At 42.8% G+C, this 27,461-nt stretch overlaps 1 protein-coding gene across 1 annotated transcript; it reads left to right on the top strand.

Moving 5' to 3' along the window:
* The first annotated feature begins 410 nt into the window (after positions 1 to 410).
* On the top strand, positions 411 to 27,461 carry LOC139760145 (uncharacterized). Its single transcript, XM_071683037.1, has 6 exons — positions 411 to 591; positions 13,731 to 13,950; positions 15,262 to 15,435; positions 15,622 to 15,768; positions 17,675 to 17,872; positions 19,098 to 27,461. The coding sequence occupies exons 2-6, from the start codon at positions 13,735 to 13,737 to the stop codon at positions 19,275 to 19,277; spliced, it is 915 nt and encodes a 304-aa protein (XP_071539138.1). The 5' UTR covers positions 411 to 591; positions 13,731 to 13,734; the 3' UTR covers positions 19,278 to 27,461.

Below are 27,461 nucleotides of genomic sequence, written 5' to 3'. Positions count from 1 at the left end.
TTTGGGTTGATCATTCAAATTGTTAGTAAACTGTCTTATCAACCAAAGAGTTAGTAAACTGTCTTATCAACTCAACGAAATAATGCGAGGGAAACAGGAAAACTGCTCAAACAGGAAAACAAATTAGGTTCCAAATCGTTTTTCTTTGGAGGGTGTGGGGGGGCGAAGTGAGTCATGACTTCACTATAATAGGCGCACGAATAATACCATCTGAGAAAACACAGTTGAGCCTTAGATTCCACTTTTATTCGTACGCATGTGATGTAATACGATGGAGATCAAGACAACAGTACTTTTTAGAGGAAATAATGCCAATATAGAGACGATATTTAGGTGTGGAATTGGTAACTCCGTTGGTGATATATGGCAACAGCCCATATGTCGGGTGCCCACAGGCCACCCGCTCCAAGCTGTCGCTCAGTAGCCATCCAGCATCAGAAGTGATTGTACGCGCGGTTCTGACTCTCGCTTGGGGTTTGACAGAAAACTTTAAATTCGAGTGAAAACATTGTTGTTTATAGCAAAAGTTGCAAACCGGATAAAGAACCATGCCCTAGTATGTTGGATAGAAGTACGGTGTCCTTGTATCAGGTACAGATTTAACATGGTTTACGTTTTGTTAATAGTTTGATTTCGTTTTTCTCCCTCGAAAAGAGAGGGAGTTTTACACGTGTTTATTGTCTTAAGAATGTTGCATATACCGTCTATATATATATATATATATATATATATATATATATATATATATATATATATATAAACCAGACTTTACCGACAAGTGTTACACATTGAGTGAGAAGTTACCTCAGTGAGATTGTGTCATCGTCAGTGGATGGAAGAGGAGTGGTCATTGTGAATAATAACAATGATGATAATAAGAATATTATTTATATTGTTAGTGGTGAAATTTTCGTTTTGGACACCCCATTCGTTTGGAAGTTGAACCTTATGTTTTACTGTTAGTTTTTGATGTGTTTTTTAACGATTCTGACCTTCACCATTACCGCAAATCACATCCTTTTGAGATGATTCCCCACTGTAGCCAACCATAATGGGGGAAACCCCCAGTGGGAACCGGTTTTTTTCCCTGGGGAAATTACCGAAAAGTAGCGAATTGCGTTATAAGTTAAGGTCAGAATCTTTCCCATCATAGCCATCAGGAATTATTTTCCAAATGATCCAGACCTAACCTAACCAGGACCTGTATGTTCGACACGGTAATAATACCTTTTTATTAACATTATCACTACTGATCACCACGGAAATGAGGCCGAAATGGTGTGTGTGTGTGTGTGTGTGTGTGTGTGTGTGTGTGTTGTAACCTAGTTACCATAGTCTATGGGACGTGAACATGGGTACCGTAGTAACCTAGTTACCATAGTCTATGGGACGTGAACATGGGTACCTTTAACTCGGTGACTACCGTAGTTATTGAGCAACGAGGCCCTTTCAGGGTATTTCTCTTTTGAAAACTCTTTGCATGATTTGAACCAGTGTTGAAGTACCTCAGAGTAAGGAATTGTAAAATTTTTTGTTACATTTGTGAGTGTATACCATGTATGCCTATGTAGGTATGAGTATGAAGATGTATGTATGTATATGTGGGCTTATGTTTTTACATATTTGCATCTGTATGTGTTTTATGTACGTGCTTGTTTTTGTGTGTTCATGTGTATGTGTTTGTGTTTTTATGAGTTTGCGTTTATGCTTGCAAGAGAGAGCGGGTTGTTTCCTTCGATGATAATGATAATGATAATAATAATTATGATAATAATAATTATAATAATGATAATATTATTATTGTTATTTACCGTTTACCGAACTGACTGCAGCTAAGGGCTGAAAAATATGAGAAAATACTCATTATAAACAGGGGCTTTAAAACATGTTGAGGTTGACGGAATTCATTTAGATTGACGATACACCACTACTTGTGGTGTTGTGCACGAACTTGGATAGCCTCGATGTGGTTGTGTTACCGAACCCTGACTTTGGGGACGAGGGATTTCAGGTGTCGGGAGGTGATAGTGGCGGGTAGGGTGCTGTAGCTTATTCACGTATAGTCGGATGAGTTTCAGGTGCTGTTTGGAGAGAGTCTGGAGGAGTTGTGTGTTGAGTGCCTCTTGTTAGGGGGTTGAAAGGGACCGAGGACTATCTTGTGTGCGTGTTGATATGCACGTTTTAAAGATGTCTGTGTGTGTACTTATGTGTGCGCATGCCCGTGTTTGTTCATGCGTGCTTTTGTGTGTCCTTGTATTCGGGTAATTTGTTGTATGTTGGAAGGTGAACTTTTAGAGATTTCAATATCACTTATGTATAAACATTTAGGAGATGTTTAGGAATTTTGACGTGTTAATGATTTTGGGTTAATGTCCTTTAGCTATTGACAAGCATTGAACCCTTCAACATACATTTATTCATAGAGGAATAACTATTCTTTTTTATCGGATTCATTACACACACACACACACACACATATACGTGTTTGTGTATATGCGTATGAGTGCTCACGCACTTGTGTGTGTGTTGAGTGTGGGTGGGGTCCTGTATTTATGTGCTTCAGTGACTTTTTTCTGTAGGTTTTCGAAGCATTCTGTGTTTTCATGAGCACTGTGCACTATTATTGTACGATATACAGAAGACGTGTGAGTACTTCAGCTACTAAGGCAACGTACAGATTTATTTTGCTTACAAACACTTCATTGCAGACACAGCTGCAGCCAAAGAGGTTAGGTTGAGTGAAGCTTTTTATGTGGTGCATATGTCATCACAACACTGACTCGTCTGTGTTATGTCGATGATATAAAGCATTTCATCATGTATGTTTATTATTATTATTATGAATATTAATTTTTTCAAAAACGTTTTTGAATCATTCTTATAGTACGTGTAAAGTGATGGTGATATATCGGTGCTATATATATCTCTCCCTTGAATTCATTCGTACTGAACCCATCCACGGATCAGTTAAATATCCTAAAGAAAACAAGTGCCACCAAATCCGTGGTAGGTTATATCCACTGCAGAGACGTCCATATCTGGTCAGACGATCAGGTGCCGCAAGCAAGTGGCACGGCTTCCACGAAGGACAAATGCCAGATATATTTTGAGCAAGTGCGAGGAAATGGTTGCAGTTAACCTGGTTAGAATGATGTTTACACTATATTACTGAGATAATGATTGCTGGCATCTGCCAGCCGACCCTGTACATGTTTTGGCTGTGGTAATGATTCAAATATTTCATAACATGAACCCATGGGCGAAACTTGGCTGCTTTCCTTTTTTTTAGGAGGTATGAGGTATTCCCTCAAAGGCCCAGTCCTCTTCTTAACGCTACCTCGCTAATGCGGGAAATGGCGAATAGTTTGAAAGAAAGAAAGATGAGGTACCAGTCCCTAATAAACAGGGCGAAGTTTTATTTCTCGACGATTATATAGTTCTTCACCTTTTTAGACATTATTAACAACGATTAGAATTCAATCCTCAGAAAAGAGCCCGTTCTGGAACAAAATTGGCCGACAATGTAGTAATCAACAACTCGAACATATTACCCAATGAGAATCCTATTTTGATAGGGGATTGCATCCCTCTCCTTCAGTATTTTCTACCCCTGTTCGAACCTGTTGAGTGGATGTGTTAACAGTTTCCTGTGAATCATTACCGTCGACCGCACAGCTAGAGAGGTAAGGACGAGCGAGACAAGGACGATTATCGTTTTTTGTCAGCATATTCGTAGCTGTGGAAGTCCAGACATTGACGCAACAGACCAGTACGATTAGATTGAAGGAAAAATTCCCTGTCACCTTATTTATCTTTGTGATTAATACAGATATTGTCGAAATCGTTGATCTTCCGAAAACTACAAAAACAGGTAGTTTTATTTTCTATTACAATTCTTTTGATTTTATATATATATATATATATATATATATATATATATATATATATATATATATATATTAAAATTTGAAATTGATTCTCAGACTTTGTGTGCATATCTGTAAATTATGTCGGTAGCTGATCTTGCTTTTATATCATCAGAGGAGAAATAATTGATACATTTACAGTTAATGATGATGTACTGTTTATGATAAGAGTGCCTTGAATGTTACGGTGAATACTGATATCGGCTGATAAGTCGATGTCAACATTTCCGGTACAGTATGTTGCTCGACCAGACCTTGAACTTGGAGATGACCACAATGCAGTTGGTCGGGTCGAAAGACTGTTACATTGAGGCATGGCCATTGTAACTCCTACAGAAGCCTAGCTGAGTTCGTCTTTATTTTGAATGGTGTTGTTTGTAGTTGCCAGATATGTCGGGTACACATGCTTGCCATGCAGGGGTTCTTTCTAGGTGTAATATTGCGTCCTTTAAATGTAAGGTGATTCAGAAATACTCCAGCTGAAGGGGGAGAGAAATGATTAGAAATATTCAAGGAATGGGTGGGAGGTGGTGACACAGGAAATAGTTTGCGCTTCCTTGGTCATGTAGACCAAGACCATCAGGGCAGAGCTCGTAGACCTGTAGCGAAGGGCGCTGAGGAGAAGGAATTATCAGGAAGGAACACATGAAGGAAGGATGCACGGAGTCGTCAAAGTTAAAACGCAAAAAAAAACCGACCGACGTTTTTGGATATATAGGATATTTGACGTTTTTGAAATCAGGCATTTTTATTTTTGATAAGTTCCTAATAATCTTAGCAAATGGAAATTTGAAACCCCGCTGCAAGGCCTGGTATTGGAGACTTGGGAGACATACAAGGACGCGTATGTTGCGTTTGTGGGCGAATGCCACACTGCACCGTCGTCGGCAAACCCTGGTTATTTAAGGTTTCTGGGGACACGGATGCCGGTGAGAGAATATTGTTGATCAATGATCATGTAGAGTTGGGCTTTGCATTCTCCCTTGTGGTACTCATATTCCTGCACAGAAGTATCTATCACGATAATGTGTCAGCTAAAACGTCTTTTGATAACTGGCAAATTACCTCCTTAGCCCTATGGCATGCATTTTTTTTTCCTTAAGAGTCTCGCATGTAGGCTTTTTCATCTCAAAATTTACTCTGTAGTCTAGTGTGCTTTTGTTTTTACAAAAGTAGACTTTTTTCTTTTTTTCTTGACTTTACTAGGAATCGAAGCCTTTTGTCCATGACCACAATAGGGCGAAACGATTTCGGCATGTCAGACTCCAACCTCCAGCCTCCCTTTTTTGTAAACGGTAGGGTCTGAAACGGGAAAAACACCTCACCATAATTACTCCAGGATTTCATTCTTAAAGATTTAAAAAAAAAAAAAAGGACTGGTATTACCCGGGACCTTTGAATAGTCTCTCCCGCAGCCCAAGGCTCCATTAATGCTAGTTGCAGGGAAATGTGGACGCCTTTAGAGTGAGTTCTTTGACGAGAATGTTACTCCCAGTGATACACCCTCACCACAGGTGACAACTCTCGATGTAACCTCAGGCAGGCTGAGTCCGGTAACATTTATCTGTTTATCTATTGACACACATTCACTTTACCTTACCTTCCTGCCCCAAATCTTATTCTATCCTCATGAGGCTCGTGCAACACCAAGGAAGCTGGCCATGTCCGCCGGTGTGGACCATAGTTCCTAATGTGTTGTGATGTGTGTGCGTCTCTGCAGAAAGTGCGGGTCAATTGAGTGGTAAGTGCTCGGTCCCATGTTTATGGTAGTTGCATCATGGTCGCGTACGGTCTTGGGATATGCTGGATTGGTGTTTATAGTGTTGTAGTGATGAATAATATCCAGAATGTAAACAGAAGAATGTGACTCGTGTTTGTCTTGGGCGTGTGGTTTCTGATGTGTGTATATCCGTAGGTTTAGAGTCAAAGATGGAGGAGTTGGGAGGTCAGTTGTTTTATGTGTTACTTCAACGTATATGTGTTTGGTTGGTGTTCTATTCGTTGAGGGTGGAGATAGCTGTCACTTAAGGTTGCTGGAGTGTGAGGCTGGGGTAAGTTTTTTATTTGCACCTGGGAGTTGGTGGATAGATACAGTCTAGTCCTGTTGCATAAAACAGTGCCGAGTATGATGAGGTGGAACTGTATTGGTAGGATCATTGTTTCATATATATATATATATATATATATATATATATATATATCTGTTATACTTAATCGCCATCTTCTGCGTCAGCGAGGTAACGCAAGGAAACAGACTAGGAATCGCCCAGCTCGCCCACATACACATGTTTACACACAGACGCCCATACACATACATATACATAAATATACATTTCAACGTATACATACATACACAGTCATATGCATATATACACATGTACATATTCATACTTGCTGCCTTCATCCATTCCCGTCGCTATTTCTCGCATTAGCAGTGTAGCGTCAAGAGTAAAGGACTGAGACTTTGAGGGAAAATCCTCACCTGGCTCTTTTCTCTGTTCCTTCTTTTGGAAAAGTAAAAACTGGAGGGAAGGATTTCCAGCCCTCCTTTCCCACCCATTTTAGTCGCCTTTTACGACACGCAGGGAATACGTGGGCAGTATTCTTTTTCCCCTATCTCCAGGGCTTATAAAAGAGCAAGGTTATTAGATTCAGTAGGGTTGATGGACAAGTCAGTTGGGAGGTAAGTTTGAATGGAGGAAGTGAAGTGTTTTAGATATCTGGGAGTGGATTTGGCAGCGGATGGAACCATGGAAGCCGAAGTGAGTCATAGGGTGGGGGAGGGGCGAAAGTTCTAGGAGCGTTTAAGAATGTGTGGAAGTCGGAACATTATTTCGGAAAGCAAAAATGGGTATGTTTGAAGGAATAGTGGTTCCAGAAATGTTATGTGGTTGCGAGGCGTGAGATATAGTGTTGTGCGGAGGAGGGTGGATGTGTTGGAAATGAGATGTTTGAGGACAATATGTGGTGTGAGATGGTTGGATCGGGTAAGTAATGAAAGGGTAAGAGAGATGTTTGGCAATGAAAAGAGTGTGGTTGAGAGAGCAGAAGAGGGTATATTGAAATTGTTTGGTCACATGGAGAGAATGAGTGAGGAAAGGCTGACTGAGGATATATGTCAGAGATGGAGGGAATGAGAAGTGGGAGACCAAATTGGAGGTGGAAGGATGGAGTGAAAAAGATTTTGAGCGATCGGGGCCTGAATATGCAAGAGGGTGAAAGGCGTGTAAGGAGTAGAGTGAATTGGATCGATGTGGTATACCGGAGTCGACGTGCTGTCAGTGGATTGAACCAGGGCATGAGAAGCGTCTGAGGTAAACCATGGAAAGTTTTGTGGGACCTGGATGTGGAAAGGGAGCTGTGGTTTCGGTGCATTATACATGACAGGTAGAGACTGAGTGTGAACGAATGTGGCCTTTGTTGTCTTTTCGTAGCGCTACCCCGCTCGCGTGCGGGGGGAGAGGGGTGTCATTTCATGTGTGACGGGGTGACGACGGAATGAATGAGGGCAGCAAGTATAAATTATGTACATGTATGTATATATATATATATATATATATATATATATATATATATATATATATATATATATATATACACGTTGAAATGTATAGGTATGTATATGTGCGTTTGTGGACGCGTGTGTATATACATGTGGGTCTGGGTGGGTTGGGCCATTCTTTCGTCTATTTCCTTGCTACCTCGCTAACGCGGGAGACAGTGACACAGTATAATATATATATATATATATATATATATATATATATATATATATATATATATATATATATATATATATATATATGCTGTGAGGATTGTAAACTCTGGTTTTGGTGCATTTTAATTAGCAGGTAGGAAGTGAATGTGTGCAATTTAAGGCCATCGTTCTTTCGTTCCTGACGCTACCTTGCTTAGTTCGGAAAAGCGATTGTTTGATATATATATATATATATATATATATATATATATATATATATATATATATATATATATATACATATATACATATATACATATATATATATATATATATATATATATACACGAACTAAGTATATATATATATATATATATATATATATATATATATATATATATATATATATATATATATATATATATATATATATATATATATATACACGAACTAAGTGCATATGAACGCGCACTTTCAAAGGTCATACAAACCTCCAACAGCCAGGATCGAACCCGGGACCCCTGTGCAACAGGCGGGAGCGCTACCGCTAGGTTTTGATCGCCCCTAATAGCCTAGCAGTAAACTCCTGCCTGTTGCACAGGGGTCCCGGATTTGACACTGGCTGTTGGAGGTTTGTATGTTCTATGAAAGTGCGCGTTCATATGCACTTTGTTCGTATTCATATACCTCCGCGTTGTACAGTTAGGTTCGGTAAAATGCTATCTGCTGGCTGTGTGAACCCGATGGGAAATGACAGGTGTAGACCCCGTTGCTCACCAACGTGAGACGAAGGGTATTCGAATACATAGTATTTTATACTATATACATAGTATTCGAAGTCATTTCCCTATTAGGGGCGATCATAGCCTAGCGGTAGCTCTCCCGCCTGTTGCACAGGGGTCCTGGGTTCGATCCTGACTATTGGAGGTTTGTATGATATATATATATATATATATATATATATATATATATATATATATATATATATACATATATATATATATATATATATATATATATATATATATATATATATATATATATATATATATATATATATATATCCCTGGGGATAGGGGAGAAAGAATACTTCCAACGTATTTCCTGCGTGTCGTAGAAGGCGACTAAAAGGGGAGGGAGCGGGGGGCTGGAAATCCTCCCCTCTCGTTTTTTTTTTTTTTAATTTTCCAAAAGAAGGAACAGAGAATTGGGCCAGGTGAGGGTATTCCCTCAAAGGCCCAGTCCTCTGTTCTTAACGCTACCTCGCTAATGCGGGAAATGGCGAATAGTTTGAAAGAAAGAAGAAATATATATGTATATATATATATATATATATATATATATATATATATATATATATATTCGAGTGAGAAACTGCAGAAGTAGGTGACTGAGTTTGGGAAAATGTGTGAAAGTTGAGAGTAAATGTGAATAAAAGCAAGGTTATTAGGTTCAGTAGGGCTGAAGGACATGTTAGTTTGGATGTAAGTTTGAATGCAGAAAAATTGGAGGAAGTGAAGTGTTTTAGATATCTGGGAGTGGACTTGGAAGTAAGTCATAGGGTGGGAGAGGGGGCGAAGGTTCTGGGAGAGATGAAGAATGTGTGGAAAGAGAGAAGGTTATCTTAGAGAGCGAAAATGGGTATGTTTGAACGAAGGAGGGCGGATGTGTTGGAAATAAAATGTTTGAGGACAGTATTTGGTGTGAGGTGGTTTGATCGAGTAAGTAATGAAAGGGTGATAAGAGAGATGTGTGGAAATGAATAGAGTGTGGTTGAGAAAGCAGAGGAGGGTGTGTTGAAATGGTTTGGACATATGAAGAGAATGAGTGAGGAAAGGTTGACAAAGGGGATACATGTGTTAGAGATGGAGGGAACAAGGAGAAGCTGGAGACCAAATTGGAGGTGGAGGATGGAGTGAAAAAGATTTTAAGCGATTGGGGCCTGAACATGCGAGAGGGTGAGAGGCGTGCAAGGAATAGAGCAAATTGGAACGTTGTGGTATACCGGGGTCCACCTGCTGTCAGTGAACTGAACCAGGGCATGTGAAACGTCTGGGGTAAACCATGGAAAGGTCTGTGCGGCCTGGATGTGGATAGAGAGTTGTGGTTTCGAGGCCATTACACGTAACAGCTATAGAATGAGTGTGAACGAATGTGGCCTTTTTTTTTTCTTTTCTTTTTCGTGGCGCTACATCGTTGACGCAGGGGCGGCGATTCTGTTTCCTATGGGGCGAGTTGGCGTCGAGAATGGATGAAGGTGAGCGAGTATGAATATGTACATGCATGGATATATATGTATATGGTAGTGTATAGGCGTGTATGCACCTGTGTGTGTATATAAGTGGATGGGTCTTTCTCCGTATGCTTCCTGGCGCTACCTCGCTGATGCAGAAAGCGGCGATCAGATAAAGTGTTTGATATATATATATATATATATATATATATATATATATATATATATATATATATATATATATATATATTATCATTAGGTTGAACACAGAATATGGAGCAGCTAGGGGAAACCACGGCATTATACGTGGGGCTTGGCTGTGGGGTTTGATGCAATATACATGGTAGCTAGAGTGTGGATGTGAGCGAATGAGGCCATTGTTTGTTGGTTCCTGATGCTACCTTGCTGAGGCGGGAAGCGGCACACACACACACACACACACACACACACACACACACACACACACACACACACACACACACACACACACACATAGAAACCTTACTGGTTTTACTGGACTCCACCTTAATGAGGTGACTTTGCACCTCCGACACTCGAGGAATCCATAATTTTCCCGTTAATGATTATGACACATCCTTGACGCAGCAAGAAGCCCTTTTAAAGGCCCTAAAATCGTACAATTTTACTGATAAAACCTGTTGTATATCCCAGCTTAAAGACACACACACACGGTATTGTGTTTCCTAGTACACATAAGTGACTGCAGTACACACAAATGACTGCAGTGTGGCGGGTATAGCATCCAGTCTGCTTCCTTGAGTGTTGAGCGCCAACAGTTGGCGGGTGTGATGCCTTCTCGTGTGGCAGGCAGGCAGGACGGTTTGGGTGTGGGGGCAGCGGTTGGGCGGTGGAGAGGAAGTACGTCATTCCCCCCCTCGGTCAGTGGACGTGGAGCGCGGAAGTCCTGCATGATCAAGTTGATGTTCTATTTATTGCCTCTTGTCCACACTTCTGTTAGGTTTCCCTATAGAGCTAGGCAGGTTTGAGGTCAGTGATGTAACGGAAATATGGGAGGACAGACGTGACTTTTCCCTCCACACATGAACCATTTAACTGCAGCGGGAACATGCCGAGTGACAGTTCCAACAAAGGAACACAGTGAGGGCCCGTCTACTGGCCAGAGCCAGGGAGGAGACGTGCCCAGCAGACTGCTGCAGAGCCACCCAAACCTTTCCCATGTAATGTTGGCTGGGTCAGATTGGTGATGGTATGTAATGTTGATAGTCAGCAATGTTGGTCGTTTGTAATGGTGAACGTTCACGAAATAGCACGGGGGTTCATAATGGGTACTGAGACGAAATATAGGAATATCTGAGTCTTCCTTGTGTACGGCCGTGTGTTCAGCATGTTATTATAATACAGCAAAATGCCAATGGAAATTTTTATTTTTCCGGTTTACAAGACCTCCAGAGCCATAACGTGAGTTTCAGGTGTATTTTAGTATATTTGTGTATGTGTATGTTTGTATGTATACTTACAAGTGAAAATAGATACATTGGCATTGGTTTATTGGATGTAGGCAGCCATTTGGCTAGAAATACACAATTGAGGTATTATAGAAGCGGGAGGTCATGATAGTCAATAGTTAACTAATTGTATATTGTGTGTGTGTGTGTGATGACCATTTGTGTGTTACGAGGAGAGAGTTTTACACTTGTTGCTCCGACTTTCAACCTTGTGCCTTGTGCATTACACATAACAGCTGAAGACTGAGTGTGAACGAATGGGGCCTTTTTTGTCCGTTTTCCTGGCGCTACCTCGATGACACAGGGGGTGGCGATGCTGTTTCCTGTGGGGCGGGGTGGCGCCCGGAATGGATGAAGGTAAGCAAGTATGAATATGTACATGTGTATATATGTATATGTCTGTGTATATATGTATATGTACGTGTATGTACATGTGTGTATATGAGGGGATGGGTCTTGCTTCATCTGTTTCTTGGAACAGAGAAGGGGGCCAGGTGAGGGTATTCCCTCAAAGGCCCAGTCCTCTGTTCTTAACGCTACCTCGCTATCGCGGGAAATAGCGAATAGTATGAAAAAAAAAAAAAAAAAAAAAAATATATATATATATATATATATATATATATATATATATATATATATATATATATATATATAATATATATATATATATATATATATATATATATATATATATATTTTTTTTTTTTTTTTTTTTCTCCAAAAGAAGGAACAGAGAAGGGGGCCAGGTGAGGATTTTCCCTCTAAGGCCCAGTCCTCTGTTCTTAACGCTACCTCGCAAATGCGGGAGATGGCGAATAGTATGAAAAAAAAAAAGAATATATATATATATATATATATATATATATATATATATATATATATATATATATATATGTATATATATATATATATATATGCAAGAGTCCTGGAAAGAGGGGCAAGTATGAAGTCTGTTGGGGATGAGAGAGCTTGGGAAGTGAGTCAGTTGTTGTTCGCTGATGATACAGCACTGGTGGCTGATTCATGTGAGAAACTGCAGAAGCTGGTGACTGAGTTTGGTAAAGTGTGTGGAAGAAGAAAGTTAAGAGTAAATGGGAATAAGAGCAAGGTTATTAGGTACAGTAGGGGTGAGGGTCAAGTCAATTGGGAGGTGAGTTTGAATGGAGAAAAACTGGAGGAAGTGAAGTGTTTTAGATATCTGGGAGTGGATCTGGCAGCGGATGGAACCATGGAAGCGGAAGTGGATCATAGGGTGGGGGAGGGGGCGAAAATTTTGGGAGCCTTGAAAAATGTGTGGAAGTCGAGAACATTATCTCGGAAAGCAAAAATGGGTATGTTTGAAGGAATAGTGGTTCCAACAATGTTGTATGGTTGCGAGGCGTGGGCTATGGATAGAGATGTGCGCAGGAGGATGGATGTGCTGGAAATGAGATGTTTGAGGACAATGTGTGGTGTGAGGTGGTTTGATCGAGTAAGTAACGTAAGGGTAAGAGAGATGTGTGGAAATAAAAAGAGCGTGGTTGAGAGAGCAGAAGAGGGTGTTTTGAAATGGTTTGGGCACATGGAGAGAATGAGTGAGGAAAGATTGACCAAGAGGATATATGTGTCGGAGGTGGAGGGAACGAGGAGAAGAGGGAGACCAAATTGGAGGTGGAAAGATGGAGTGAAAAAGATTTTGTGTGATCGGGGCCTGAACATGCAGGAGGGTGAAAGGAGGGCAAGGAATAGAGTGAATTGGAGCCATGTGGTATACAGGGGTTGACGTGCTGTCAGTGGATTGAATCAAGGCATGTGGAGCGTCTGGGGTAAACCATGGAAAGCTGTGTAGATATGTATATTTGCGTGTGTGGACGTGTGTATGTACATGTGTATGGGGGGGGGGGGGGGTTGGGCCATTTCTTTCGTCTGTTTCCTTGCGCTACCTCGCAAACGCGGGAGACAGCGACAAAGTATAAAAAAAAAAAAAAAAAAAAAAAAAAAAAAAAATATATATATATATATATATATATATATATATATATATATATACTCAAGGACACACGTCAGCCTAACACGGGTACCCATTTATCGACCAGCCCTTATCAGTGGTTGAGATTGGTTGTGGGTTGCTTGTGGCACCCACGAATCGAATTAGGGCGAGCCCGTGCGTGAATCGTGGTCAGCAACGCTAATACACCATGGGAACCCACATATGTTTGTGATTGTGTGGGTGTTAGTAAAGAGTGAGTATGTCTTTGGAACGTCCGGATACTTCAGATATGAAAGAAACTCGCCTTTCTTTAATCTGACAAATAGATTGGTGAGATGGCTTGAAGATGTGGCGAATGAGATAATGATTTATACTCGTATTTGTTTACGAGAACTGTGTGTGTTTGTGTGTTTGACAGGAGGATGGTAAGCAGCAATGACCGAGGCGTCGGGCAGACGAGGGGCAGCAGGAGGCAAGGCGAGGGTAAGGACGTCCCCAGGCTAGTGAGCCTGACGCTGACGAAGGTGCTCCGGCTACTGACGGAGGCCGTGAGGCAGAGGACCTGGCAGGTCAACAAGGCTGCTCTCACCCACATCGTTCACACACACATTCCCCACAACATTCGGCAGGACCTTCAGGTTAGTGTGGACGCGACGCCATGATTTTGCTTCTCACGTATTCTAATGGACACACACACACACACACACGCACACACACATACACACACACACACTGGTGGCTGTAATCAAGACGTAAGGAGACGACTTGTTATGGTTGCGTTGGACGTGGAGTCGTCTAGCTAGTAGATACTTGGGCAAGCTAAGAGTCTTAGAGGACGTAGTGGAATTCATTAGGAACATTTCTCAAAGCTTAGGTGAAATGTAGAGAGGGAGAAAAGCAAAGAATACAGTCAGAAGACAGAGAGAAATGGACAAGCCAAATGAGGCAGGAGGTCGGAGTAGACCTGCAGTCACTCGTGTCTTCAGGCATTTCAATAGCAAGACATCCACCTTCTTCCTTTGTTTTGGCTCCAAAAGTCGAAGCCTCAGATCCACACATCACCGTCGGGAGGACTGTATCTTTAAACGTACCCATCTTGCGCCCTTATAGAAACTGACTTCTCCTTCCACAAGCTCTGTAATGCACCCAGGACCTCAACCGCTGTCCCCATTCCTCTCCCATCCAATGATTCCACTTCAGCTACCGTAGTTCCACCAGTTACCTCATCTACTCCCACGAACCCGAAGCACTGTTGTGCCTCCAAATCCTACCAATTAAACCCGCTTTCAGATCATCTTATTTCATTCCTTCACCCTGCTGCGTTTCATTACTTTACTTCAAATTTTCTCTCAGTTTTGTCGTTTTAAATTGCCCCCAGAACTCTGTATCTCATTAGAGTCAGCCACCAGAGTCGTGTTATCTGCAGAATAACAGCTAATCACTTTCCCCTACCTCCCTCACCCCTAACATACTGCAATCCTACCCTTTGCTTCATGATCCTCTCATTAAACCTCTCTCACCGCCCCGTATATGAACGTTTTTGATAGCTGTGGTGACATCACACGTCCCTGACGCATACCTGCCTTTACCGGGAATCAATTAGTCGATCCTCCGTTCATAGTATGTCATTTATTTCCCATATGCTTTCTCGGTATCTATAATTGCCACCTACTAGTCACTTCCTGAGTTGGCGTTGGCGCTTTCAAAATTCGTTTCGGCCAGCCAGAATCCACCGTGAATATTTTGAGGATATAGTATTTCTTACACAAGTTACATGTGTTCAGTTTCTTGCACGGGCCTAAGACATGACAGCAGCGATGAAGTTATTAGTGTAGCAGTTGCGCGTTCTTGCATTCTTGATCTCCTGAGCAGAAGTTAGGTCTAGTACATGATGATGTGGGTGCTGGGGAAATTGATGTTTTCGGGATAAACGCTTCATCGTGTTGCAGGAGCGGGTTCTACATGACTGGCGGGTGTACGACACAGTCTCGCTGCGACTCTTGGAGCTTCTCTTCTCCTCCACCACCTCCACCTTGAGGCTGGTCCATGTCAGGACGTTCTACCGCGACTCCTTTATCGACTTGCTGCTGCGTCTCACTGGACTCCAGAAACTCAACATCCAGGTGAGTGCTGACGTCTGACAAAGTGACGTGCGTGTTTGTAAGTGTTACCGTCTTTTTATACGCTCACCAAACTCCTTCCCGCCAACTCGTAATGAAAACTTACCTGATCACTGGAAATGTAGGCTCCCAACACCTCTCCTATTGACGAACTGGACAGCTGTGTTCACTTTGGTGTTTGTGTCTCAGGATCCGGTGTGGAGACTCAGCAGACGCCAGCTGCGGTTGACGGCCGACGCCCTGTCCAGGATGGTGCAGCTGCGAGTGTTGACTTTACATTACTGTGGCCACGATCTGCTCCTGGCTGTTACTGGCACTCACTGCCCCAACCTCCAGGTATGAACACCTCCTGTGTGGTAGGTAGGTGAGGGGGCGTTTAGACCCACTGGTACGTGGTTTCGTTGGGTTGTGGTGGACGACTAGTGATGCGTAGTACGTAAAGGCAGGATCGATCCTTTATATGTGGTAGAGGAGGACGTCGATGGCTTCTTGTGGTAGGTGAGGATGGGGACCACATTTCATGACGCGATAGGTGGGGACACCGAAGGCCTTGGCAGGGAGAGGAATCGAGGACATTGGTGCGTGACATACTGGGGGGCGCTGGCTTGACGGCCCCTGTGTATGACGAACCTTTCATTGTTCCTGCCGAAGTAAACCTGGTTTCGTAGTGATCCCCTTCAGAGTTACTAAGACCTGTGACTTAAAGAGTTGCAGGTGCAGTGTGAGGGGACGACCAGAAATAGTGATGAGGTGCCGTATGTAAATAAGAATGCAGTAAATGGAATGACCTTCTCAGTGTTGAGGCTGTGCGGTATGAACACATCTTTCTATCCTCATGTCGTTGGGTCTTGCTTTGATCTTATGGTGTGTGTGACGTGAGTCTGATGTGAAACTCGTCCTCACATAGAAAAGGTTAACTCCATATCCCTCCCTAACTGTCGTATCTGACTGCTCTCTGACGATTTCTAGCCTGGATGTATATATGACAGTGAGGTGGACGCTGATCTAATGTAAATCACGGCGATGAAATCTGTTGTCCCCACTATGGCCACAAGCTATGGTTTGAGAGTGATGGAGTACATGACAAAGCATTGTGGTTGTGGGTGAGTATTAGATTCATTGTTTACACAAGAGCCAAAACTCTTCATATTCATTAATAGTCTTTATTATTTATTGATAACTTTGTTAGCTCGTGTGGTGACATGTACTGGGATTTAATTATGTCAGTGTCAGTTTGGGCATTTGTATATTGGCTGTTTGTATTTACCATTGTGTGTCCACACTGTTCTAAGTGATTTCTTAAAGTGTCACTTGACATGTATGTAAATTGCGACTAATGGCTCCTCTCATACCTTCAACGTCTATATAGAAACGAGAAATTTGTTACATGATCGAAGATCATACTTCTGGAGTCCTTATTTGAGATGACTTTTTAAGTAAACTCACTCACAGCTTCTGTCCACACTTCTGTCGCTGTCTGCTTCTCTCCCTTGTACATGCATACATACACCTGCGTGACCAGACACCCTCGTGACCAGTGTCATGCGTGGTACGTGACCAGACCATTGTAGAAAGTTTGTATCTTACTAAGTCGCTGTCCTCGACAATGTGTCCCCCCACCCACCACACATCTTCCGCTCATCTTCCCTCTTAGTTCCAACTGTATTACGTATTTTCCTCACTTCACCTAGACCAAGAAAAGCGACGTGGCCCACATCCATAATACCAGCGACTTGCTTGTACACTCTCTCTCTCTCTCTCTCTCTCTCTCTCTCTCTCTCTCTCTCTCTCTCTCTCTCTCTCTCTCTCTCTCTCTCAAACTCTCCCCCCATTTACTGGTCTGGATGCACCTGCAGATGCCCGTGGCGTGAGGGCACTCCACACTGCTGGGTATGAGGCCATTTTCCTGTATCCGTTTCTGGCATAATTCTTTCTCAGCTAGATGGTGAGTTCTTCGTCTTTCTCGCGTGTGGGGTTTGGTGTACGTCAGTTTCCATTCATCGACGTAAGAATACACGAATTGTGAAATGTGTGTGTGTGTGTGTGTGTGTGTGTGTGTGTGTGTGTGTGTGTGTGTGTGTGTTAGGGGGGAGGGATGATATAAATTGATAAATGTGCATGACCCTCTGCTGTAATGAACTTTAAAGACTTGTAATGTGGGTAATACTTGGAGGGCATCATGCACCCACCATGGCCACTGATTGCATGACGTCGATGAGTGACTTAAGTGTTGTTGACGCAGGAGGTGGACGTGCGATGGTCGCAGTCCGTGAGTGACGAGGGCGTGTGGGGCCTGGTGACGGCGCCTACAGCCCGCCACGACTCCCTCACCTCGACGTCCTCCCACAAGATGACCTTCAACTTACGCAGCTGCTGGGGCGCTGCCTTCAGGTCCCTGGCCTCCAAGATGAGGGCGCTCAACGACCCCCCGTCTCCCCAGGTGAGGCCCATTACCTGGTACTGAACCATTCCTCCACAACACCCCCGTCTCCCCAGGTGAGACCCATTACCTGATACTAAACCATACCCCCACAACACCCCCATCTCCCCAGATGGGACCCATTACCTGATACTAAACCATCCCCCCACAACACTCCCATCTCCAGGTGAAACCCATTATCTAGTACTGAACCATACCCCCACAACACCCCCATCTCCCCAGGTGAGGCCCATTACTCATCAATCCACAGAGGAGGCAATCTTCCCTCCCCTGGTAGTTCAGGTGTCTCCTCATCCCTCCTCCTCATCCGACACATGACGTCACCTTTGCTCCCCCACGTAAGATCGCTGACTTCCCCCAAGTAAGATCACTCACTCCTTTCCCCAAAGTAAGGCCACTCGCTCTTCCTCCATGGAAGATTAGTCATTCTTCCCCCAAGTAAGATCACTCACACCTTCCCCAGGAAAGATCCCTCACGCTTCCCCCAGATATGATCACTCACTCTTCCCCTCAAGTAAGGTCACTCACTGCTCCCCAGAGATGATCATTCAGTCTCCCCCCCAAGTAAAAGCACGTCCTCCAACCCTCAAAGCTCGCGCCCCTCCCCGTAGGTGATGCCACGAATCCACTCCTAAGGTGAGTTTGTGCAATTATTTTTTTAGTATTGTAAACACTTGAATTCTCGTGTGGTTTTGGTATCTGGAAGAACAGGGGTGACCATTGATGTATAGAAGAACAGGGGTGACCATTGGTGTATAGAAGAACTGGGGTGACCATTGGTGTATAGAAGAACAGGGGTGACCATTGGTGTATAGAAGAACAGGGGTGACCACTGGTATACAACACAGGGGTGACCACTGGAATACAACACAGGGGTGACCACTGGTATACAACACAGGGGTAACCACTGGTATACAACACAGGGGTGACCACTGGTATACAACACAGGGGTGACCACTGGTATACAACATAGGGGTGACCACTGGTATACAACACAGGGGTAACCACTGGTATACAACACAGGGGTGACCACTGGTATACAACACAGGGGTGACCACTGGTATACAACACAGGGGTGACCACTGGTATACAACACAGGGGTGACCACTGGTATACAACACAGGGGTGACCACTGGTATACAACACAGGGGTGACCACTGGTATACAACACAGGGGTGACCACTGGTATACAACACAGGGGTGACCACTGGTATATCCTCAACAGATAAGCGACGCTGAGCCGCTGAAGGAGGAGGCCTTATCGTGGAGCGCCTGCTGCTCCACCTTGGTGTACGTCGACCTGCGGTGCACCAGTGTGACCCAGGTGGGTGTGGGGCTCCTGGCCCGGGCACTGCCTGATCACACCCGCCTGGCGCACGACGCCCACACCCTCTCACCCTCTTAGCCCCTCACCACCCACCCACCCGCCCGGCTGGGCTGGGCTGGGCTGTCTCCCGTTATCATACACATTGTCCTCTGGCGCTATCGCCATGTCCCAGTACATTAGCTGGGTCCTTATCTTTTGTCTCGTTAGTTTTGTTCCTTTGTTAACGTTTCCTGTCATCTGTGTCCATGTGAAGTAGGACATTAAGTGAGAGGAAAATACTATGAAGTTTTCACAAGTGCCAAAGCCGTAATTTTTCGTTCAGTTTGCTCATATGTAAATACGTCAATACATGATGATAGGTTCTTGGTGGTAGTGTGGGAGGAGTGGTGTCTGGTGTCATTAAAAACTTATATAATGTCTCTTGATGATTGCTTATGTTTATTTAAAAGTTGTCGTGCCAAGGGTATATATATATATATATATATATATATATATATATATATATATATATATATATATATATATATATATATATGGTAGGAAGGTAAGGTAAGGAACTTATGTAATGCAGGGTTGAAATTGATCCAACTCGTGAAAATGAGGGAAAGACGAAAGATGGGAGAGAGTTGAACAGCCTCTCTGGACGAGGATAGATGTCATAACGGCCGATCATCGTATGGCTGGTCTCCTCACAGGAACTATAGGATGCAACAGCTGTCTCTCGCATGCCTGTGGCTCTGGTCGTAGTGGATGGGAGACATGCAGACACCTCACGAGAGTAGTGGTTGAATCGATACCTGTAGAATAGAGAGAGGGAAGCAACATTCTGAAGGACGCAGCGGGACGAGCAGTACGCCATACTAATGTGAATTAGATTCGTGTTGATATGGAACAGCAGGTGACATGAAGAATACCGTGGCTGCTGAAGATACACTCTTAGGTTTTAGGAAGCAGATTTAGTGATGTTCGTTATGTGGGGTGTCCAGGGTTGGGTGATGGATACGTTTATGCCTCTCGTGTTTATGTTGTATTAAGGTTGAATTGTGATTCTTTGAAACTTGATGGTAGGAAACGAGTTAGATTTAGCAAGAGATGCGGATAAAAGTTGCTTGTGTATTTTAGAAATCAACATGGTTATCGCTTCCCTTATTAAAGATGCTGCGCGGGTCTGAATGAAGAGAGAAAATATGGTCTTTGCCAGAGAGAGTATAGGAGGAATGAGATGATGGAAGGTTAGCTATGTATAGTGGTGGCGTCGACGTAATAACAAGTAGGGTTAGATGCTGAAGAGAAAGGTCGTTTGTGGAGAGGAAAAAAAAAGAGCATAGGCGATACGACTAAACCCTGAGGGACACTATTGTTGATAGGATAAGATGGAGAAGTTGTTTCATCATCGATTAATGTGATGGAACAATTGGGAAGGAAACTGTACGTTAAACGACAGGGGAAAACAGGACGAGATGGGTATGTATAGTAGACAAAGGCTTATGCTTTACCCTGTCAGATGCTTTAGTTGGTGCTGAGAATCTTAACGAAAGACTATCCAAAATCCCTAAGGGGAGGAGGACCAGAGATGGGTCACAGAGTAAGCAAGATCAACAGTCGGCCTTAGACTGTAACAGCAGTATATATGATCTGAAAGAAAGGAATGGGATTCTGAGTGCTTAAGAGAAAGGGTTTCGAATACTTTGAAGACAGTAGAAGTGGGAGGTATGGGGCGAGAGTTAGAAATGTCAAAATAATCACCTTTTTTAAGGTTGACTTGATACTGTGTTTTAAACAATTAAGGTAAAGTTTAGGAATTAGGAAGACGGAGCAGGCGAGGCTAATTCAGGAGCACACGCCTTTAGATTGCAAGTAGGAATGTCATTCGGTCCTTGATGCCTTGAAGCTAAGGGAAAACTTCGACAATCTTACGTAAGGCAGATATAGGAGGCGGTATAGATTCAGTAGGAGGAGGCCCAGAGGAGTAAGCATGGAGTCGTGCATACTTGGGTTAGAGGAAAATAAAGTGCCGTAAAGAGTGACTTTATCAGCTGGAGGGGTTAGCTATAGGTTGATCAACTTGGAAAAGAGGAGCGAAGGTTGAATGACAAAAGTTGTTGAAGATATATGCTTTAGGACCTGAAAGGTATGTCGGTTGAATAAAATGTGAAGGTAGAGCACTGTATTCTTGCAAAAGCGCATTTGAATCTACAAACAAAAGTTGTGTCGTGATTCCAACAGAAGGGATGAAGGGTTGAGATTCGGGAGAAGGGAAGAGAGTCGAGGCCCAATTCGTTTTGTTCCTGATGCAAAGAGCATCGGAGCAAGAGTGTTGAAACCACGACTGAAGGGATGAAGTTTTGAAAAATTAAAAGAAGGAACATAAGTTTCCATCCCCACCATGACGACTCTCCGCTATGTGATTAGCACAGCTGGAGGCATTCTGGCTGGCGAGTGCAGCAGCATTGGTTCGGTGCACACGGAAGACCACTCAGTCCTCCCATAGTTCCGAAGCTGGAGGTTCGAGAGTAGTATAAGGGAAAAGGACGTGTCTAGTTTAAAAGAACAGATTAGATTGTGATGGGAAGTCTATTTCGGGGACAGAAATAGTGCATTTGCTATAAGAGGACTCGGAAGGTGGGAGGGGGGAAATCAAGTTATAGGCGTGGTTGTGGCGATCATCTCGTCTTAGTTGTATTATTGGTTGTTCCAGATCGTTTTTGAGAGAGAAGGAGAAAGCCTTGACCAGGATCATTCCTGGAAGAGCCAGACCAGTCCTTCTGGTGTTACCTCGAAATCCCTTGCATAGAGGATTTCGGTGTATTAATATAGCAACGCCTCATAAGAAATATATAACCGGTTGAAGAGCTTTACATGTTTGAAGGAAGATGAGGGAAACGTATAAAAGTATTGAAGGAAAATTATAGGAGGTGTGGAAGTTTTGAGCTAGGTGGACACGGGAGTTAGGGGACACAAGGCCCACAAAAGAAGCAGTGAGGATTTTTGAATTGCCGTAGATGCAGATGCTGCTGCTGGAGCGGAAACGGTAGAAAATTCTAATCAGTTGATAGTGAAGTTGAAAAGCTGTTTTGATTATTCAACATTCCAGAGAGGAGATCTAATGAGGAAGTAGAAAGACAGTGTTTGATGGAGGGGACGTTAAGATCTGCGGCGGGAAACGTTGCAAATATGGACGGAAAAGGCGAGCCGGGAGCAGCCTAGTCGATGTTCGATGTGGTCCCGGGAGCAGCCTAGCGCTCCTCGATGCGTCATGCCAATCAATTCGGCGCCAGAGACATTATATCACTTTACTGTACATTATTTAATACTGTATGATTTACTATATATATATATATATATATATATATATATATATATATATATATATATATATATATATATTATTTGGGTGTTACCAGACTCCGCCTTGTGTTACACCGTGTTTGAGGAGCCACCTTAGTTCGTGCTGTACCATGGGAGTACAATCGTCGAAAAACTTCCCACATCAGAGGAATCCGTCCTTTCCCTTCTACTGATGGTAGCGCAGCCTTGGAGCTACAGATGTCCCTGGAGAAGAGGTCTTACGGTTACATGAAGATAAGATAATATATGAATCATACCAATTCGCCTTTACCCGCCAATATATGAATCATATCAATTCGCCTTTACCCGCCATAGTGAGGAACACCAGAACAGAATACTCAGTCCACATAGGAAAATCCTCTCTTCGCTCCTGTTCCCTGTTCTAAATATCCGATAGAATTGGGGAGGAGAATTATTAAATATCTGATAGAATTGGGGAGGAGAATTATTAAATATCCAATAGAATTGGGGAGGAGAATTATTAAATATCTGATAGAATTGGGGAGGAGAATTATTAAATATCCAATAGAATTGGGGAGGAGAATTATTAAATATCTGATAGAATTGGGGAGGAGAATTATTAGATATCTGATAGAATTGGGGAGGAGAATTATTAGATATCCAATAGAATTGGGGAGGAGAATTATTAAATGTCTGATAGAATTGGGGAAGAGAATTATTAAATATCCAATAGAATTGGGGAGGAGAATTATTAAATATCTGATAGAATTGGGGAGAAGAATTATTAAATATCTGATAGAATTGGGGAGGAGAATTATTAAATATCCAATAGAATTGGGGAGGAGAATTATTAAATGTCTGATAGAATTGGGGAAGAGACTTGTTAAATATCTGATAGAATTGGGGAAGAGAATTATTAAATATCTGATAGAATTGGGGAAGAGAATTATTAAATATCTGATAGAATTGAGGAGGAGAATTAGCCGCAGTTACCGCTTCCTTTGTTGACGTCTCCGACACGCAGGGAAAACGTTGGTATTATGTCTTAAGTCTTCCATATTTCCAACAGTAGGTTATTCCCCTGCCCCAGGATACCTCCTTTGTGGGGTTCGTGCTGCGCTCAGGCCGGAACCACAGTTCCTACAGTGTGCTGATGTGTAAGTCACTGTTGGTTGAACACACAGGGCGACTAAGGAAGGGGTCAGCAGCGTTCAGTGCCTACCATTGTGGAAGTTGCATATTGGGCAAGAGGTCTCGTGATATGTTGAAATGGTGTGTGTAATGTTGAAGAGATGAATGTTGTTCAAAGGCCGACGAGAAAGTGTAACCCTTACATGCCTGGGGAGCGTAGTCTTAAGATACGCTTACATTTGTTAGGGTATTAAGACTCGGTTTAGAGGGCTTGTGTTAACTGCTTGTCAGAGTTATTTCAGTGTGATATATCTTGTCATTATCGTGTTTATTGAGAGAGGAAGTATTTATGAGTATTGGTTGTTGAAGCGGAAGGTAAAGGCCAGTGTCTTCTTTCCCCGTGGGGGTTAGTGGTTGGTTATATATGTATTTTTTTTTTTAATTTTCCAAAAGAAGGAACAGAGAAGAGGGCCAGGTGAGGATATTCCCTCAAAGGCCCAGTCCTCTGTTCTTAACGCTACCTCGCTATCGCGGGAAATAGCGAATAGTATGAAAAAAAAAAAAATATATATATATATATATATATATATATATATATATATATATATATATATATATATATATATATATATGGAAAAGATCACAATTGCCCATGGGGAAAAGAAACCCTATCAGTTCCCTAGTGCAATTTCGTGAAATGATCTCATCATCAAGGAAGATACACGGAAAATATATAACAGTCACTTGATATACAACGAAGAGACATTGCTAGGACGCCATTTGGTAAACTAAGTGTCTACCCGAATGGAGGCTGGGTGTGTTCAAGTCTGGCAACATGCGTATCATAAAATTTAGTATATGGACATGTATATATTATCCATATTGAGGATTGTGAAAACAGGGAGGTATTGAAAGAAACGGGTTAAAGCTGAGATTACCTTCTTTAACGTTTCCTCTACATAAAAGCCTTTCTAAAGTCCCAGACAAGGGAAGACGCACGACGGTACAGACAGACAAGCATCGGTCACCCGGTTGGGAGCATCTCCGTATTCTGTAATTGGCCCGCCTGGCTTGTTTATAAATCTCCCCGCCTCTTATGTCTACTTTTTCAACTGCAGTCCTGCTGCCTCTCCTGACCAGTTGATAGAACCAGCTCTTTTATTACTGGAAATTCCCATATTGGTGTGAGTGGCTTCATGCGCAATCCTCGTGTGTTTATTCACCTTCGTGTTCTATTTTGGCTTCGTCCCACTTCAGTTATCCGCATGTATTACGTGGGCTCTGGTTATTTTATCTTTTCTTTAGTCAGCTTTATGGTCTACGATCACATCTTGGTCATCCATTGTCCAGGCTGCCTATAATAGAGACGGCTTGACCAGAATCGTATACACCACACGTTCTCTCTGTTGCTACCCTGGCCACTTGCTGTACACCTTACAGCCTCACTAGTGTTCTTACCCGACCAAGTGGCTGTGTTGATTCCTTGTTTGTACATGTAGTCCTGCATCTCCCTTTGTCGTGTACTTTCTGAAGAAGACTTTTGTGTTGTGGTAATGATAAAGAAGTGAGGCTTAGCTCCATTGCGTTTGTTTTCATACTAACTATATATATATATATATATATATATATATATATATATATATATATATATATATATATATTGACATGTTTACCAAATGGCGTCCTAGCTTCGTCTCTTCGATGTATATCAACTGACTTATATTTCTCTCTTGTGTCTCCCCGGATGATGTAATTATTACACGAAAGTGCACTTGGGAACTTTTCGTGTTTCATTTTCCCCGTGGACTCATAGGAATATATATATATATATATATATATATATATATATATATATATATATATATATATATATATATATATATATATATATCGATCGCTGAGCGGTACCGATATATTCCATAAACAGGGATAGGAACTCCCCGTTGATGACACATGATAATATGTCGACGGTTTAGATGTGGTCAAACCTGGTCGACGCGGACGACACCTAGACTTCTCGCAGAGCAGCTGGGTTGTGATGATGCGCCTCACAGGCATCGCTGAGCCAGCGTATTGAGGTTTCAATCGACTTATTGCCTGGGAATGCTCGTTCACTTCTTCCTCTCAAGGAGCGAGGGACAGGACGTATACGAGTGTAGGTTTTGAGGGAAGGGCAGTAGCTGATGGCGTATCTCTGGGTCGTTGCTGTTCGACAGGAAGTGGCCATGTTGATGAGGAGGTGGGTATCGTATCTGGAGGGAAGGGACAGCCAGCCACAGGGAGTCTTCTGTTAGCCTGGAGGACCGCCTGAGACCCATGTCCTTCGGTTCCCGGGCCAGCCTGACCATATGGACAGCCCTTGGGCTCCTTTGGGGGGGCCGGCTGATCACCTAGACAGCCCTTGGGCTTTCGGGCCCGCCTGGACAGCCCTTATGTTGCCCTTTTCTGAGGTCGTTTTACGTCTTCTGTAGACACCTCTGCCTCATGTACCTCGTTCGTCACTTGGATCATTCATGTCCATTGTTGGATCTAGATTCACGGTCGCGTTTGAGAGACCTACTGGTACCCTCTGTACCAGCATCCGTGGCCCGTGGTACCACTGGCACTCGTGGTATTGCTGGTATCACTGGCGTCCCGAGTCGTGGCAGCCCAGCCACAAACACCCCTTGGCAATGGTAGCACTAGCAAGCACCCTCTCCCTGCTCTTGTGTATGAGATAGGCTCATCCAAGAACGAGCCTTACAGTAGTCACGCCGCGGACCCAAAATGACTTTGGCCAACTAGGGAATCGTAAGTTGACCTGCGGGCGTACCTGTTGTCTGATTAGTAGTAGTAACGAGTCGGTAAATCTCTTATTTTCACCTCAAGATATATGGCCAGAAGTGCCGCAGACTCGTAACAGTATCAAGCTGCGGTAGGATCATCTCACTCCCTCACCTCCTGTGCTGGCCTCCGTGGTGGGCTGAGACGCGCCAAAAACACCCGAAGATAGTGAGAGCTTCAGAGTGCTGTGTTGTTGCTGACATCCCCCTCGTCTCTACTCTCGATGAATGATAATGATGATAATCTCTCTCTCTCGCCTGTGTCCCGGACACCACGTATCTCTCCAGACTTACACACCCCCGCTTGGGCATACCCACCTCAAGGATTTAGCGTCCACACTGACGACCTCCACATACTTGCGACACAGTCGTCTTATGCTCACTCAGACAGTGTCAAGCCGGCACCAGCACCCAGCTTTTTGATGTGTTGTCCCTCCCTGGACGTGGCCAATTTCCTGAGCGCTGCCGGAATAATATAGGAAGAGCTTCTGGGACACCGATATATATATATATATATATATATATATATATATATATATATATATATATATATATATATATATATATATATTGGAAAGGATCACAATTTTGCGCGTGATCAAGTATATTCCTATGAGTCCACGGGGAAAGTGAAACACGACAAGTTCTCAAGTGCACTTTCGTGTAATATAATCACATCATCAGGGGAGACACAAGAGTGAAATATAAGTCAGTTGATATACATCGAAGAGACGTAGCTAGGACGCCATTTACCAAGTGGCTTCCCAGCTTCGTCTCTTCGATGTATATCAAAAGATTTATATATCTCTCTTGTGTCTCCCCTGATGATGTGATTATTACACGAAAGTGCACTTTGGGAACTTATCGTGTTTCATTTTCCCCGTGGACTCGTATGAATATACTTGATCACGCGCAAAATTGTGATCCTTTCCAATATATATATATATATATATATATATATATATATATATATATATATATATACACACACACACACACA

This window comes from Panulirus ornatus, chromosome 35 (assembly GCF_036320965.1).
Source record: "Panulirus ornatus isolate Po-2019 chromosome 35, ASM3632096v1, whole genome shotgun sequence".
Lineage (NCBI taxonomy): Eukaryota > Metazoa > Arthropoda > Malacostraca > Decapoda > Palinuridae > Panulirus > Panulirus ornatus.
This window is presented reverse-complemented; position numbering and strand designations above follow the sequence as displayed.

Excerpts from the sequence above, each read along its gene's own strand:
- LOC139760145 (XM_071683037.1), top strand. The coding sequence starts at position 13,735 with ATGGTAAGCAGCAATGACCGAGGCGTCGGGCAGACGAGGGGCAGCAGG. Across the intron at positions 15,436-15,621 it reads TCCAGAAACTCAACATCCAG|GATCCGGTGTGGAGACTCAG; the intron begins GTGAGTGCTGAC and ends TTTGTGTCTCAG. Across the intron at positions 15,769-17,674 it reads CTCACTGCCCCAACCTCCAG|GAGGTGGACGTGCGATGGTC; the intron begins GTATGAACACCT and ends TTGTTGACGCAG.